The sequence below is a fragment of the Phocoena sinus genome, chromosome X (genome assembly GCF_008692025.1).
Source record: "Phocoena sinus isolate mPhoSin1 chromosome X, mPhoSin1.pri, whole genome shotgun sequence".
NCBI classification, from domain to species: Eukaryota; Metazoa; Chordata; class Mammalia; order Artiodactyla; family Phocoenidae; genus Phocoena; species Phocoena sinus.
This window is the reverse complement of record NC_045784.1, coordinates 32,274,988-32,292,773: the sequence shown is the minus strand read 5'-3', so window position 1 is coordinate 32,292,773 and position 17,786 is coordinate 32,274,988. Positions and strand designations below refer to the sequence as shown.

The 17,786-nt window shown below is 35.5% G+C and overlaps 1 protein-coding gene across 1 annotated transcript in view; it reads right to left on the bottom strand.

The window, feature by feature from the left end:
- The window catches only part of CFAP47 (cilia and flagella associated protein 47), a 533,433-nt gene that overhangs the window by 369,655 nt on the left and 145,992 nt on the right, over positions 1-17,786 (bottom strand). The window contains 2 exon segments of the mRNA XM_032618881.1: positions 1,533-1,627; positions 13,166-13,307. Of these exon segments, the coding sequence (XP_032474772.1) occupies positions 1,533-1,627; positions 13,166-13,307 (237 nt within the window).

The following is a 17,786-nucleotide window of genomic DNA, read 5'->3' as shown; positions in this document are numbered from 1 at the left end:
TCTAACATACTATCCACTTTCTATATCCTAAGATATCCTAAGAATTGAACTGTTCCAGTCATCTATGGAGAAACATCGTTTAATTAGTTTAGCATGTGTAGTATGGTTATTTTTCTTTATAATTTCATCAAAATGATACATGTGCATAGCTTACACCAATAGTTAAAATACACTTACAAAAAAGTTGGCCTGGGCTTCCCTGGTGGCGCAGTGGTTGAGAGTCCGCCTGCTGATGCAGGGGACACGTGTTTGTGCCCCGGTCTGAGAAGATCCCACATGCCGTGGAGTGGCTGGGCCCGTGAGCCATGGCTGCTGAGCCTGCGCGTCCGGAGCCTGTGCTCTGCAGCGGGAGAGGCCACAACAGTGAGAAGCCTGCGTACCCGCCCCCCCCCAAAAAAAAAAAAAAAAAGTTGGCCCACTCAGCTCCTCCTCATCAACAGTCCTGCTTCCCAGAAGCAACCAATTTTAACCAATTCTTATTTCAATTTTCTCTAACAGTTATAGCCTATTCTAAATGTGATACTGATATAGCTTACTTTAGGATTTTTATTGCTGCCATAACAAATTACCACAAAGTTAGTGGTTTAAAACAAAACAAATTTATCTCATTACAGTCTTGTAGATTAGAAGGTCAATGCAGACATCACTGGACTAAAACCAAGGTGTTAGAAAGAACTGTGATACTTTCCGGAGGTTCTAGAGAAGAATCTGTTTCCTCGCCAGTCTCAGTTTCTAGAGTTCAGACAAATTCTTTAGCTGGTGGCCTCCTTGCACTATCTTCAAATCCAGCAACATCACATCTCTCTGACCCCTCTTCTATCATCACATATCCTTCTGACCACTGTCAGGAAAGGTTCTCTGTTCGTAACTCTTCATGTGATTAGACTGGGACCACCTACATAATCTCAGATAATCTCCCATGCTCAGGATCATTATTCTAATTACACTATACATCAGTAAAGTATCTTTTACAATATAAGGGACTGTATTTACGAATGCAGGAAAACTGATATAAAAGACAAAAAAAGGGGCACTACCAATACAAATTTCTACAATGTATGCCTGAGCTTCTTTATTATGCAAGTCTCTCTTTTTTTTCTTTCCAGATGGATTCATAATTAGAAGAGAGGCAGAAATATAAGAAATAAAGAGTAGATTATCATAGAAGTGACTGTATTATATATCTGGACTTTTTCAATTTTTATTATTGCCTCTCCCATTTCCTCACCTGTATGGAACATATTTCACGTTAATTTTAATCATAGCTTCCATTTGTATAAAGAAAGAGGGATAACCATTCAATTTAATATATTTTGAATAGTCCTATTAAAATATACATATATAAAATAAGTGGCTTTATACATTTGTATACTTTATTACTTCTGAGAAATACGGTCTATATATACATATACATATGCAAGTTCTCTAAAATGAAAGTATTCTTAAAACACATTCTTCAGAATGATCACCTTAATAAAATGGAAACCATAATCAGAAAAAAATTGTAAATTGCATCAATTCTCTATACACACCTGAGTTTTTGTGACACTTTTATTAGGATCCATAGTATGTAATGGGATTTCAAATATAAAATCAGTGCTGGAAAATGTCACTGGTGCTTGCAACACTGTGAGAGGAAAGCAAATACACTGTTAAAATGCTAACAGACATAAGCTCACAGATAATTTTTACTTTACATTTAAATTTTCTACCTATTTTCGTATTTCCAGCCAGAAAACAAAATTGTGTTTAAAAACATTTCAGGAATATCTTGGTTTACCACATCTGTAAGTTCCAATTTTGTAATGGTAGTTAATTACAAGTAAAATATAAAATGTACCCTTGAGTCAATAAAAGAGTATAAAATATACTAAATATTAATCTCAGGAAAAAAAATAGACAAAGTTAAAATGATGTCCACAGTAAAATTTCACCAATGCAGAAGTACAGAGGTGAAAAGAAATATAGAAGGAAAAATTATTGGAATATAGGGAAAATATATAGATGGCATATCAAAAAACATTCTATACATGAAACAGAAAAGTTCTATGGAGAAAATGGCTATTCATGGAAGATTAGGAATGGAATCATATGTAAAAATACATTAGAGAAGATATTATCTGCCGGAAACTCCTATATTTTTAATAGATCTTTAGAGCAATTTTAGATTCACAGAACTGAGCAGAGATTTCCCATATAACCCCCTCACCACTGCCACACACACAGCCTCTTCCATTATCAACATCCTCTACCACAGCGGTACATTCGTTACACAGGAACCTGCAATGACACATCATTATAAGCTAATGCTCACTGTTTACATTAGTGATCATTCATGGTGTACATTCTCTAGGTTTGAACAAATGTATAGTGACATCTATCCACCACTACAGCTTCATACAGAGGAGATTCACTGCCCTCAAAATCCTCTGTGGTCTATTTGTCTCTCTCTCCCCACAACCCTTGGAAGCCACTGATCTCTTTTATTGCCTCCATAGTTTTACATCTTCCAAAATGTTATAGTTGGAATGATACAGTACGTAGGCTTGTGAGATTAGATTCTTTCACTTAGTAATGTACATTTAAGGTTCTTCCATGTTTTTTCATGATGTGATAGCTCATTTCTTTTTAGTGCTAAATAATATTCCACTGTCTGGACGTACCACAGTTCATCCATTCACCTACTTGGATAAACAAGATTTGGAAGGACATCTTGGTTGCTTCCAAATTTTGGCAATTATGAACAAAGCTGCCATAAAATTTACATGCAGGTTTTTGTGTGAATATGAGTTTTCAACTCTTTTGGGTAAATACCAAGGAGAGTGATCTGCTGGATCGTATTATAAGAGTATGTTTAGTGTTGGAAGAAACCACCAAATGCCCAACTGTCTTCCAAAGAAGCAATATTATCTTTCAATCCCATCAGCAATGCAATCTCACTAGCAATTGCATTCACATCAGTTCCTGTTGTTCACATCCTCATCAGCATTTACCATTGTCAGTGTTCTGGATTCTGGCCATGCTAATAGGTGTACAGTGGTATCTTATTGTTGTTTTAATTTGCATTTTCTTGATAACATATGATGTGGAGCATTTTTTCATGTGCTTATCTGCCATCAGTATATCCCCTTTAGTAAGGTGTATGTTCAGATCTCTGAGCCATGTTTTAATTGGTTTTTCATATTGTTGCATTTTGAATTCTCTGTATATGTCTTTTGCAAATATTTTCTCCCAGTCAGCAGCTTGTCATTTGGTATCTTAATACTGTCTTTTGCAGAGCATAAATTTTTAATATTAATTAGGTCCAGCTTATTCTTTCATAGATCTTGCCTTTGTTGTTGTACCTAAAATGTCAATGCCAAACCCAAGGTCATTTTAGAGATGTTTTCCTATGTTATTTTCCATGAGTTTTATAGTTTTGCATTTTACATCACGGTCTTCAATCCGTTTTGAGTTAATTTTTGTGAAGGGTATAAAGTCTGTGTCTAGATTCATTGTTTTTGCTTGTGGATGTCCAGTTATTCAGTACCATTCTTTACAATTTTTTTTTTTTTTTTTTTTTTTTGCAGTATGCGGGCCTCTCACTGTTGTGGCCTCTCCCATTGCGGAGCACAGGCTCCGGACGCGCAGGCCCAGCGGCCATGGTTCACGGGCCCAGCCACTCCGTGGCATGCGGGATCCTCCCGGACCGGGGCACGAACCGGTATCCCCTGCATCGGCAGGCGGACTCTCAACCACTGCGCCACCAGGGAAGCCCAGTACCATTCTTTAAAAAGGCTATTCCAAATTGTACTGCCTCTACTCCTTTGTCAAAGATGAGTTGACTATACTTATGCAGGCCTGTTTCTGGGCTCTTTTTTCTGTTCCATTGATCTATTTGTCTAGTTTTGTCAATACTAAACTCTCCTGATTATTGTACCTTTGTAGTAACTCTTGAAGTTGGGTAGTGTCTGTCTTCTAACTTTGTTCTGTTCGTTCAATAACATGTTGGCCACTGTGGGTCTTTTCCCTTTTCATATAAACTTTGAATCAATATGTCTGTCAATATCCACAAAATAACTTGCTGGGATTTTGACTGGGAATGCATTGAATCTCTAGATAAAGTTGGGAAGAACTGCCAACTTGACAATACTGAATCTTTCCATGCATTAACATGGAATATTGCTCCATTTATTTAATTCTTCTTTGATATCCTTCATCAGAGCTTTGTAGTGCTCCTCATATAGGTCTTATTAAGTATTTTGTTCAATTTATACCTAAGTATTTCATTTTTGTTGGGTGCTAATATAAATGGTATTTTGTATTTAATTTTAAATTTCATTTTACATTACTTGTATACAGGAAAGCAACTGACTTTTGTATATTAGCTTGTATCGTGCAACCTTACTATAATAGCTTATTAGTTCTAGTTTTGTTTTCTTTTAATTTACTCAGATTTTCTATAGACAATCATGTCACCAACAGACAAAGGCAGTTTTAGTTCTTCCTTCCTAATCTGTATACCTTTCAATTCCTTTTTGTGTCTTATTGCATTAGCTAAGTCTTCCAGTACAATGTTGAGAAATAGTGGTGAGAGGGGATATCCTAGCCTGGTTTCTGTTCTTAGTGAGAAAGCTTCAAGTTTCTCACCATTAAGAATGATGTTAGCTGTGGGGGGTTTTCATAGATATTTTCTGTCAAGTTGAGAAAGTTCCCCTCCATCAGTCATTTACTGAATTTTTTAAATGTATATATGGGTAATGGATTTTGTAAAGTGTTTTTCTGCATCTACTGATATGATCATGTGATATTTTCTTCTTTAGCCTGTTAATGTGATGGCTTAATTTTTTTTCTTTCTAATAAAAAAGTTGTATGTTCTTCATAAAGAAAACTGTAAGAACACAAAAAATCACCCCCCAAATTATCTATACTCTACCCACTCAGAAATCATTACTGTTTATGTTTTGTCTACATACAATTTTTCATATACACATATACATTTCCATAACCCAAAAGTGGGGCCATATAACCACATTTTGTAATCTGCACTTTTTTTAAACAAGATATCATGAATTTTCTTAGAAGTACAGCATTCCTTAATAAACTCATAGTATAATCTAATTACCCAATCCCCTATTGCTGGACATTTAGGTTACTCCCAGTATTTCACCATCATTGGTAATGCTCTAATGAACATCTTTATATATTCCTTTGTTTTCTTAGGATAAATTCCTAAGGAATGTTCTTAACAGAGAAAACTGATATTTGGGGGTTGTATCTATAATATACATTTCACTGGTTTAAGTTATAGTTTGCTTATTTAAAATATACCTTCAATTCCTCTAGTGCTTTTACTTTGCACAGTGCTTTCCGCTTTGCCAAGTATGCAAGGAAGCTACCAATTGTCCTTTTTTTTACTGATAAGAAAACTGGTTAATTGAGTTTTGAATGTGAACCAGCCTTGCATACATGAGATACCCCTATACCTCTTTCCCCTTCCCACTGGTAACCACTAGTTTGTTCTCTATATATGCAAGTCTGTTCCTGTTTTGTTATATATTGGGTTGGCCAAAGAGTTCATTTGGGTTTTCCCATAAGATGTTATGGGAAAACCCAAATGAACTCTTTGGCCAACCCAATATATTCATTTATTCTTTATATTCCACGTACAAGTGAAAACAGAGTATTTGTCTTTATCTGCAAGGACCTTTTTAATAACAAAATAATCCTAATTCCTCCCTACCTTCCTTAACGTACTTATAGCATAATTGTTTGATTACTGTCATTGTTTCATTATTGTCATTAATTTCACTTACATATAAGTATACATAAACATATATAAAAATAAATACCGTTTCATTATTATGTTGAATAAACTTAAACGTCAGATCAAGAATATGAAAAATTAAAAAATCTTATTTTACCTTTATTTATTTTGTCTCCAGTGCTCTTTTCTTTATATAGACCTAAGTTTCTCACCTATAACATTTTTCTTCTCGCTAAAGAACTTCTTTTACTATTTCTTTCAAGGCAGGTCTATTGGCAACAAATCCCCTCAATTTTTGTTTTTCTGAAAAAGTCTTTATTTCTCCTTCACTTTTGAAGGATAATTTCTCAAGGTACAGGATTCTAGATTGGTGTTTTTTTGTCTCTCAACACTTTATTTCCCTCCATTCTCTTCTTGCTTGCATAGTTTGTGAGAAGAAGTCACATATAATTCTTATCTTTGCTCCTCAATATAGTATGGTGTTTTTTCCTCTGAATTACTTCAGGATTTTTTAAAATTAATTTTTATTAGAGTATAGTTGCTTTACAATGTTGTGTTAGTTTCTGCTGTACAGCTAAGTGAATCAGTTATACATATACATATATCCACTCTTTTAGATTCCCTTTCCATCTAGGTCACCACAGAGCACTGAGTAGAATTCCCTGTGCTATACGGTAGGTTCTCATTAGTTATCTATTTTATACACAGTAGTGTATATATGTCAATTCCAATCTCCCAATTCATCCCAACACCCTTCCACCCTTGATAACTATAAGTCTGTTTTCTACATCTGTGACTCTATTTCTGCTTTGCAAATAAATTCATGTGTACCATTTTTCTAGATTCCACATAAATATTATATGGTATTTGTCCTTCTCTTTCTTACTTCACTTCGTACGACAATCTTTAGATCTACCCATGTTGCTGCAAATGGCATTAATTCATTCCTTTTTATGGCTGAGTAATATTCCATTGTATATATGTACCACATCTTCTTTATATATTCCTCTGTCAATGGATATTTAGGTTGTTTCCCATGTCCTGGCTACTGTAAATAGTGCCACAATGAACATCAGGATGCATGCATTCTCAGGATTTTTTAATCTTTGATTTTTTTGCAGTTTGAAAGTGATATGCCTAGGTGTAGTTTTTGCCATTCATCCTGTGTGGTATTCTCTGAGCTTACTGGATCCGTGGTTTGGTGTCTGACTTCAATTTGGACGAAATTCCAGTCATTATGTTTCAAATATTTCTTGTTACTTTCTTTTTCTTCTCCCTCTGGTCTTTCCAGTATACATATATTACATACTTTGTAGTTGTCCCACAGTATGTAGATCGTCTGTTTTTTCTGTTTTTTTTTCTTCAGTCTTTTCTATCCTTGCTTTTCTTTGGAGATATCTATTGAGATATCCTCAAGCTCATAGATTCTTTCCTCAGCCATGTCCCGTCTACTAATACTCCTATCAATGACTCTTCATTTCTGTTCCAGTGTTTTTTGATCTATAACACTTCTGGATCTTTCTTAGAATTTTCATCTCTCTGCTTATATTGCCCAACTGTTCTTGCATGCTGTTTACTTTATCCATTAGAGTCCTAAGCATATTAATCATAGTTTCTTTAAATTCCCAATGTGATCATTCCAACACCTCTGCCATATCAGCATCTGGTTTTCAATGCTAGTTCTATCTCTTCAAACTGTGTTTTTCACCTTTTAGTATGTCTTGTACTTTTTTCTTGATTCTTAGACATGATGTACTGGGTAAAAGGAACTGCTGAAAACAGACCTTTAGTAATGTGGTAGTAAGTTGTGGGGAGAGGGGAAACATTCTATAATGCTATGATTAGATCTCAGTCTTTAGGTGAGCCTGTGTCTCTAGACTTTAGCACATGAACTTTACATGTGCTTCTCAATCTGCGCCCCACCACCACCAATCTGGGACTAAATGGCTAGAGTGGGCTGAGTTGGGTATTTCTCTTCTCCCACATAGAAGGTTACAGGACGCTGGAGCTGGATATTTCCCTTCCCTGAGATCAGTGAGGTTCTGATAAAACCCTAGCAGGACCTGGTCAAATAGTTTCTCCTGAGGGCAGACCCTGTTAAGCAGAACAGAATGCTCTGGCATATTTCAAAATTATTCCTTTTCCTAACCCCTGTCAGAAACATGAGGGGATCTTTCTCCTATATTCACTGAGAGAATCAAGTCAAGCTCCTGGAGGTAAAATTCACAAAACTATCAGAGCCCCTAATGACTGGGGCTCCATGGAGATTTTCTCTCAGACTTGTTCATGCTGAACCTCCAGCAATTCATCAATTACAATACAGGTTTCCTTCCTCAGGCATTGATTCCTGAAGTAACTTCCATTCCAGCAAGTTGTGATTCTCTGTATTTGCCCATGACTCTTTCCATTTTCAGGAGCATGAATCTGCCCTGTGACCTCACTTCTCTTATAGATTTAAAAAGATTTGTTGATTTTTCAGTTTGTTTAGCTTTTGTACTTGTTGTAAGGATGGAGCAGTAACTTTCAAGCCTCTTACACAGTGAACCAGAAACCAGAATTGAAAATCTATACTTTTTGAAACTTACCTTGGAGACGTTTGTAATCCTTAATGAAAACTCAAGAATCTTACAAGTTTATGGGAATGTAAGTCCCTGGAAAGAAACCAATTTCTGATGCAAAAACTCATGTATCTTACAAGTGCTTTTATTATACCAGTGGAATTAATAGATGCTTTGGCAGGAAGTTAGGACATGTGGAATAGGAGAAATGTGTAGATAGTGTTCATCATTGTGTCACCCCCAACTCTTGTCATGAGAAATCCTAGGAAAAGACAATATTATGGCACACTACAAGAAATAGCACATCTAAGATGTTCTGCCTATTTGCAAACTGGCAACTGGGGATAATCACTGAAATAATAGATTGGTTATATCTTTACAAACAAAGCACTGTTTTGCCATATTATGACACCATTAAGATATCTCTATTTCATTTATATAAAGCTACATTCTACCCAACACGTTATTAGAGAAACAGTTTCTGGAGAAACTGTTTCTCAAGATTAAAGTCTCACATACTAATATTTTGGTTCCCCCCCAAAGTAAAACATTCATTGGCGTCCAGATTGTCAGGAAATGATGTAACAGTTGATGCTGAAGTCAGCATTGTGAGACTCACTAAGAAACATAATAGGAAAGAATCAACAGACATTTAAGGAACTCCTCAACATGAGGGAGACAGAAATAAAGGAAAAATGATTCAGCAAAAATTGAGACAATGTAGTCAACAGAAGTTCAAATAATTTATAACATACAGATAAAAAGTGTTGCTTTCATTTAAAAAAAAAGTCTATAAGTAAAGAAATAGAAAAAAGTTCAAAAATCTTGTCAGTTTGAAATCACCAAGATAACTTTTTAAGACATAAAATAGTCAAGTCAGAAAAAGATATCCTGGGAAATAAAATGAAAAGATGAGAAAAAGGATTATAAGGGAGAATATGTAAGATAATTAAAATATATAATATAATCAAAGAGGTACAAAATCTAAACAATATGAGTCAGAGAAAGAAATAAGAAAATAATGGGAAGGAGTTTTTCAAGGAAACAATTTAGGAAAACTTTATAGAACTGAAGGACATAAGCTTCTAGAGTGAAAAGCTCCACAAGAACTTAGGACAGTGGTAAAGATAAAAGCTTCACACCAAAGTCATCAATGGGAAATAATGGAGTACAGGGATAAAAAAGTTTCTAAAACCTTCTAAAGGGAAAACAGAGGGTAATATATGATGGATGGGAAAGAAGAATGGCATCAGACTTCTAAATGCAACAATGGGAGTTAGAAGATAACGATAGCACCTTCAAATTTTTGAGGGAAAATTATTTTGAATCTAGAATTCCACACTCAACTATCATTCAAGTGTGGGAGGAAAAACAAAGATACTTTCAGACATGGATTTTCTAAAAAGGTAACTCCCTTGCACCCTTTCTTTGGAAGCTCCTGGAAGATGTAATCTATCAGTACAATGAAGTAAACCAAGAAATAGGAAGGTGGGAAATTGAAGAAACAGGATATTCAAGGTAAAAAAGAGTCAAAAGGAATCCCCACAAGTAGAATGAAGGGAAGTCTCCAACTCTGCCACAGGGTAAGAAAGCAGCTAGCCCATGTTGGAACAGGAAGTTGATGTGCTCCAGGAGGGCTGCTTGAAGAGAATAAGAAGACATATTATCTGACAGACTACACTATGTGGAATACTGTCCTGACAAGCATATTATAGAGCTTTATAGCATGGGAGGATTTAGTCAAATACCTAAGGACAATTAAGCAATTATTAACTCCAGAAAAAAAAAAAGTTGAAATAAAGGAAATAAAATAACTATGCATGATACATTACTTGGCTAAACAATGTACAATCCATCATCATAATAATTAAATCTGATAAAAAGTTTAATTGAAATTAAAGGTATAATTATATTAGGAAACTGGATAAGAGGAGTTAGAGTTTCCAGTGAGTCAAGTTGCCTATCATCAAATAAGTGTTTTCATTAGATAATTAATGAGGAAAATCACTGCCTCTAGAGTGCAGGATAAGCCTCAAGGAGGAGACAGATAATGGATTGCAATTCTGGATTAGCACTATTTTAATTCAAAAATGAACGCATGTAATTTGGGAGTAAAGAGATAACAGAAGGCTTGTGAGCTCCTACTTAGGTATCATCATCCTACCGAAGTGATGGCTGAGAGAGTAACGGATTTGATCATACCTCCTTGTAAATATAAAAATGGTATTGACCAGTGGCCTTATTCAAAGAAGAAACTTGACATGCATTATCTGTCCAAATAGCCAATTAAAAATATCTGGGATTTATGGGGCATTGCTCGTAGGAGAATGGGTATTTATCACATAGGCATTATTTGTATAACTATGAAGATTAAAAAACAACGCAGAGCTCCAAACAAAAACGGCATCCTTTGAGAACAAGGTTTCTACAAATATCATTCAAAAGTCATCTGTTAATTCAAAACCAAAGGCATCCTACGGTGGGATCAAAGGACAAGTTGGAAGATGCCAAGTTCTACAGGAAGAAATATTACATCTTTGTCTCATTTTACTTGTATCATTTGAGTCATTAGCAAACTTTGGTGTTGATAAGTTATATGATATAATTAAGTCTGCTTTGACGTTTCAACTGTTGGTGTAAATACAATAATATTTTTATAAATTAAGTAAGTATAAAAATTATTGAATAAATTTTAAACCATTAAAAATAGGGGAAAACACCAGAATTACATATTTACCAATCCTGTAGATGGGGAAGACGATCTAATCTTTAAAGCAATGTTGGAAATCACAGAGGAATGATAGATTTCACCATAAAATTATTTAAAAGATCTATTGAAAAATGAATAAAACTAAAGGCAAACAACAAATCTTAGAAAACATTCACAGTAAACATGAAAAAAAAAATATTATCAATAAAGAGGTCACTGACATCTATTGGATAAATACAAAACCTCAGTGATAAAGGCAAGGTTCATGAACAGATAATTTATATAACATATATATAATTAACAGCAAAGATACAAAATGTTAATTCTCATGAGCAATCAAAGAAATGAAAATTGAAGTGAAGAACTTTTAATCACAAAGAAAGAGATCCAATTTCTTTCATTCAATGCTGGTTAGAGGTGACACTGGAGGAGGGGTGAAATGACACTGACACACCTCTTTACAAAAGCCCTTTTGCAAATATGTACTGATACATACTTTAGAAGAAATGCAGGCAATTCAGAGACTCTCACCTTCAAAAAAATCTAAATAGGGAAAAAGTATTATACACAAAAATGTTCACTACTACAGTATTTACTTTAACAAGAAAATAAAAGAAGGAAACAACCTATGCTTGTGATTATGTTTAAGTAATCTATTAGAGTGTCTTACTGGATGAAATACTCTACAATAGTTTTCAGTGTTAATTTATATAATTAATAAGAGTCTATAGCATCCAAGTAAAAGTTTCTATTGAGTGATCAGATTTCAACTTAACATAGGCAGTAAGATCCCAAGTATGTTATAAATAAGCTAATAAAAGCAAAATAGAGAATAAGAGTAAGACACCAAAATATTAGTAAGAGTATGCTCTAAATATTCACATTCCAGATGATGTTTTCTGTATTTCTACACTTTCCAATTTTCCTTAATGATGATACATTAATTTTTTAAAAATCTGTGAATTTTATTTTCTTTTTCATTAAAATAACTTACCTAATTCAGAAAAATTACACAATAATTATTTTCTTTCCCTAAAAAGGTATCTTAAAACAAGGGAGAAATGTTTAACTTCATGGAGCCTCTCCACCAGTAGTGAAAATTCTAATTCTGTATTTTAAATGGGAGTGAAATAAATCTCTATACTATATATGCTACTTTAATGAGGCTTCTCTTACTAGGTGCCAAGTACAATTATTAACTGATCACTATTTTATTATTAAAGACAATGTCAGAACCATAAAAACATAGTATAATATAAACTAGACTTAACTTTTCAAGAAAAATACTTAAGCACATATAATACTATGCAAAGCCAAAGCCAGTCAAAAGTATGGTTTACAGAGGGCATCAGTTTTATACTTGAACTCTTGGAGAAAATGAATAAATATTCAATAAATAATTCAAAATTTTAATATACTTATCCTTCTTTACTTGTACTTAGTTCTTTAGTAACCCATCCCTTTGGGGTGAAAAACATTTCCTTAAATAAAATTTTCATCATTTTATAACCAATGTATTTTATTTTAATAATTTCTATTTTGATTTAATCATTTAAATTGCCCACACAATAAACAAAGTACTAACCTGACCTTTGTTTTTTATTATATCTTGTTTTTCAAAAAATACTTATTTATTTATTTGGCTGCACGGGGTCTTAGCTGAGGCATGCGGGATCTAGTTCCCTGACCAGGGATCAAACCTGGGCCCCCTGTATTGGGAGCACAGAGTCTTAAACCACTGGACCACCAGGCAAGTCCCTATATCCTTTTTTTTTTTTTTTTTTTTCCTCTGGACGCGCAGGCTCAGCAGCCATGGCTCACAGACCCAGCCGCTCCGCGGCACGTGGGATCCTCCCAGACTGGGGCAGGAACCCGTGTCCCCTGCATCGGCAGGCAGACTCCCAACCACTGCGCCACCAGGGAAACCCTATCCTATTTTTTTAAGCAAAGGTAAATCATGTGAGATTATATCCAGGCTATTTATTAAAATTCAATCTCACAGACTCACAAACACACAAGAATCGTATCGTAAATTTACTAACATTTCTATTTTTAAAAAATAAATATCATGCTCTAATTTTGTAAACTTCTAGCTCCTTAAGCATAAATATTTGGTTTATGCACATCAATTGAATGTTTCATATTACATACCAGTAGCTTGAACGTAACATGGTCGAATAAGTGGTGCTGTTTTTGGAATCATAGGAGAGTCTGACAAACAACACTGAGTGTAAAGTTCTGAAGCTGCGAAGAAATTAATTCGAACTTGAATGCTAAAGTCATAAGTTGCCACCTGACAGACAAAAAATACATTATAAATGTGACTATTTTTGCTATAAAAATTGTGATTTAAAAAAATTCAAGTACAGTTGGCATACATTATGTTAGTTTCAGTTGTGCTACACAGTGATTTGACATTTGCATATATTATGAGATGAACACCATGATAAGTCTAGTAATCAACTGTCCCCATACAAAGTTATTACAACGTTATTGACCATTTTCTCCTTATGCTGTATATTACACCCCTGTGGCTTATTTATTTTATAACTGGAGGTTTGTATCTCTTTATTCCCTTCACCTATTTCAACCAATACTATTTTTTATTGTATATATTTAAAGTTTACAACTTGATGATTTGATTTACATATACATAATGAAATAACACAATCAAGCTAATTAACATATCCATCACCTCACATAGTTACCTTGTTGTGTGTGTGAGAGAGACAGAGTTAGCAAATTTCAAGTATAAAGTACAATATTGTTACCAGACGTAACATATGACCCAGCAATCTCACTTCTGGATGTTCACTTAAAGGAACTGAAATCAGGATCTCAAAGAGATACCTGCACTCCTGTGTTCACTGTAGCATTATTCACAATAGTCAAGATATGGAAGGAAACAACCTACATATTCATGAATGGATAACAAAATAAATGTGGTATACACATACAACGAAATATTTTTCAGTTTTAAAAATAGAAGGAAATCCTGCCATTTGCAACAACGTGGATGGACCTGTGGGACATTATACTAAATGAAATAAACCAGACACAGAAACACAAATAATGTATGGTCTAACTTACATGTAGAATCTAAAACAGTCAAACTCATAGAAGCAGAGAGTAGAACGGTGGTTGCCAGGGACTGGGGGGGAAGGGAGATATGGGGAGATGTTGGTCAAAGGGTGCAAAGTTTCAGTTATGCAAGATGAATAAGTTCTGGAGATCTGACGAGATACTATGGATTTAGCAAAACAGCAGTTAAAAAGAAAAAGACAGTTTCAAAAAGAAAATTATCATATGACATTGAAAGAACATTTTTTTTTTCAAAATAAGACGGCTTATTTTTCATTAGTCCAAAAATAATTCTTAAAAATAAAAAATAAAAATATTAAAAATAATTGCTATTAATTCAAAATGGACCAGAGACCTAAATATAAAACCTAAAACTAGGGCTTCCCTGGTGGCGCAGTGGTTGAGAATCTGCCTGCCAATGCCAGGGGACATGGGTTCAAGCCCTGGTCTGGGAAGATCCCACATGCCGTGGAGCAACTAGCTCCGTGAGCCACAATTACTGAGCCTGCGCGTCTGGAGCCTATGCTCTGCAGCAAGAGAGGCCGCAATAGTGAGAGGCCCGCGCACCGCGATGAGGAGTGGCCCCCACTTGCCGCAACTAGAGAAAGCCCTCGCACAGAAACGAAGACCCAACACAGCCATAAATCAATAAATAAATAAATTAAAAAAAAAAAAAAAAAAACCTAAAACTATAAACCTTGTAGAAGAAAATGTAGGAGAAAAATCTTTCTTAAGTGTAATACAAAAATAATCATCTATAAAAAAATAAATTGTACTTTATCAAATTTTAAATTTATTTATTTATTTTTGGCAGCGTTAGGTCTTCACTGCTTTGCACGGGCTTTCTCTAGTTGCGGCGAGCGGGGGCTACTCTTCGCGGCGGTGCACGGACTTCTCATTGCAGTGGCTTCTCTTGTGGAGGACGGGGTCTAAGTGCATGGGCCTCAGAACCTGCGGCGTGTGGGCTCAGTAGTTGTGGGTTGCAGGCTCTAAAGCGCAGGCTCAGTAGTTGTGGCACACGGGATTAGTTTAGCCACTGGCACATGGGATCTTCCCGGACCAGGGCTCAAACCCGTGTCCCCTGCATTGGCAGGTGGATTCTTAACCACTGCACCACCAGGGAAGCCTCTCTCAAACTTTAAATATCTGTTCTGTTAATGATAATGTTAAAAAATAAAATTACAAGCCAAAAACATATTTCTCACCAAAAAATCCATCTTACATCCAAAATATATAAAGAACATACAAAGATTAATAAAAAACAAAGTACCCAATGAAAAACTATGTATTGAAAAGACAATTCAGAAAAGAAAATGTACATATGACATATTACCACATAATTAGGTGTTTACCATCATCAGATATTAGGGAAATGCAATTTGAAATCACAGAAGATAACACTTCATACCTATCAAAATGCTTAAATAAAAATGATATTACCAAGTGCTGATAAAGATGTAAGCACCTAATATATTTATGAATTGCTGATAGGAATGCAAAATTTTATAGTCATTTTGGAAAAGTTTTCTAGTTTCTTAGAAAATTAAATACATACTTAACCTAAGGCCCAGAACTCCCAACCCTAGGTGTTTACCAAAGAGCAGTGAAAACTTATTCATACACAAACCTGCATGCAAATGTTTTTAGTGGCCTTATTCATAATCGTGAAAACCTGAAAACAAGTCAAATTCCCTCCAAATAGTGAACGGATAACAAACTTTGGTAAATGCATCCAACAGCTTTCTAAGATAAAATGGAATGAACTACTGTTACACAGAATAATATGGATGAATTTCAAATGTAGTATTCTAAGTGACAGAAGCCAGACTGATAAGGCAACCTATCTTATGATTTCATTCATATCATATACAAGTGAAAAGGCAAAATTATACAAACAAAATGAGATCAGTGTTTGCCCTGAACTGAAGGTGGGGGAGAAGGTGACTACAAATAAGGACAAGAAAAATTTAGGAGAGGTGATTTTCTATGAAATATCCAGAATAGATAAATCCATAGAGACTGAATGCAGATTGGTGGCTGCCAGTGGCTGGTGGGAAGAGGGCTGGGAAGAAACTGCTTAATGGGTAAAGGGTTTTACTTTGGAGTGACGGAAATGTTTTGAAATGAGATAGATGGGGTGGTTATACCATATTGTGAAGGCACTAAATTGTTTACTTCCAAATGGTTAATTTTATGTTATAGAAATTGACACTCAAATTATTTTTTAAAAAATAAATGAAGGACAAATCAATCAGAGGTTTCCAGGAATTCCCCAGATATCTACCATGTGATGATCTCAAGATTCTACAGAAATAAAAAATATGTTTTAAATAAAATGAAGAGCTAAATAATAAAAAGCATATAGTTACAGCTTGCCATGCATATTACCCTACTAGGCAAACTCTTGGGCTTTTTTTTTTTTTTTCAGTATTAGCTGGCTGCTATGGTCTGAAAATATCCCCCCAAAATTCATATGTTGAAATCCTAACCCCCAAAGATGATACAATTAGGAGGTGGGGCTTTGGGAAGTGCTTAAGCCATGAGGATGGAGTCCTCATGACTGGGATTAGAGTCTTATAACTATAATTAGTGCCTTGTAAAAGAGACTCCAGAGAGATTCCTGGCCCCTTCCATCCGGTGAGGACACATCAAGAAGTCCGCGACTCAGAAGCGGCCCTAACCCCACCAATTCTGGTGCCATGATCCTAGACATCCAGCATCCAGAACTGTGAGAAATAAATTTCTGTTACTTATAAACCACCCAGCCTGTGGTATATTGTTATAGCAGCCTGAACAGACTAAGACAATGGCCATGTCACTGCCAATTTCATCTCCCATCATAGAATCTTTTGCAAATAATCTGTTCCCATAACAGAATTATAGAAGCATAAAAATACTGTAACATGTTTTGTTTTCATGGATGTTTCATTTATCTTGACAAATCAGAGCAAGCAACTCATTCCCATGATAATCTATTTCTGCGGTGATACCAGCACACAGGTGTCAAGGAGTAAATTGAAAAAAGATATAGTTCACGTCCAAATACTACCCTTTTATATCTTTCTCAAAACAAAACAAAACTTTGTTTGATCTTATTTCTCCTGGAATTTCTCATTGTTAGTCATCAACAACCAGTTATATTTTGTCTCATTTCTATTTTTCCTCTTCTGGTTTGTTTTTTTCATTTTTTACTTGTTATATTAATAGAAATCAATACTTTCACACAGAGGGGACCTTGAAGATGGCGGAAGAGTAAGACGCGGAGATCGCCTTCCTCCCCACGGATACACCAGAAATACATACACATGTGGAACAACTCCTACAGAACTCCTACTGAAGGCTGGCAGAAGACCTCAGACCTCCCAAAAGGCAAGAAACTCCCCACCTACCTGGGTAGGGCAAAAGAAAAAAAGAAAAAACAGAGACAAAAGAATAAGGACGGCACCTGCACCAGTGGGAGGGAGCTGGGAAGGAGGAAAAGTTTCCACACACTAGGAAGCCCCTCCGCGGGCGGAGACTGCGGGAGGCAGAGGGGGGAGTTTCGGGACCGCGGAGTAGTGCACAGCGACGGGTGCAGAGGGCAAAGCGGGGAGATTCCTGCACAGACGATCGGTGCCGACCAGCACTCACCAACCCGAGAGGCTTGTCTGCTCACCCGCCGGGGCGGGCGGGGCTGCGAGCTGAGGCTCGG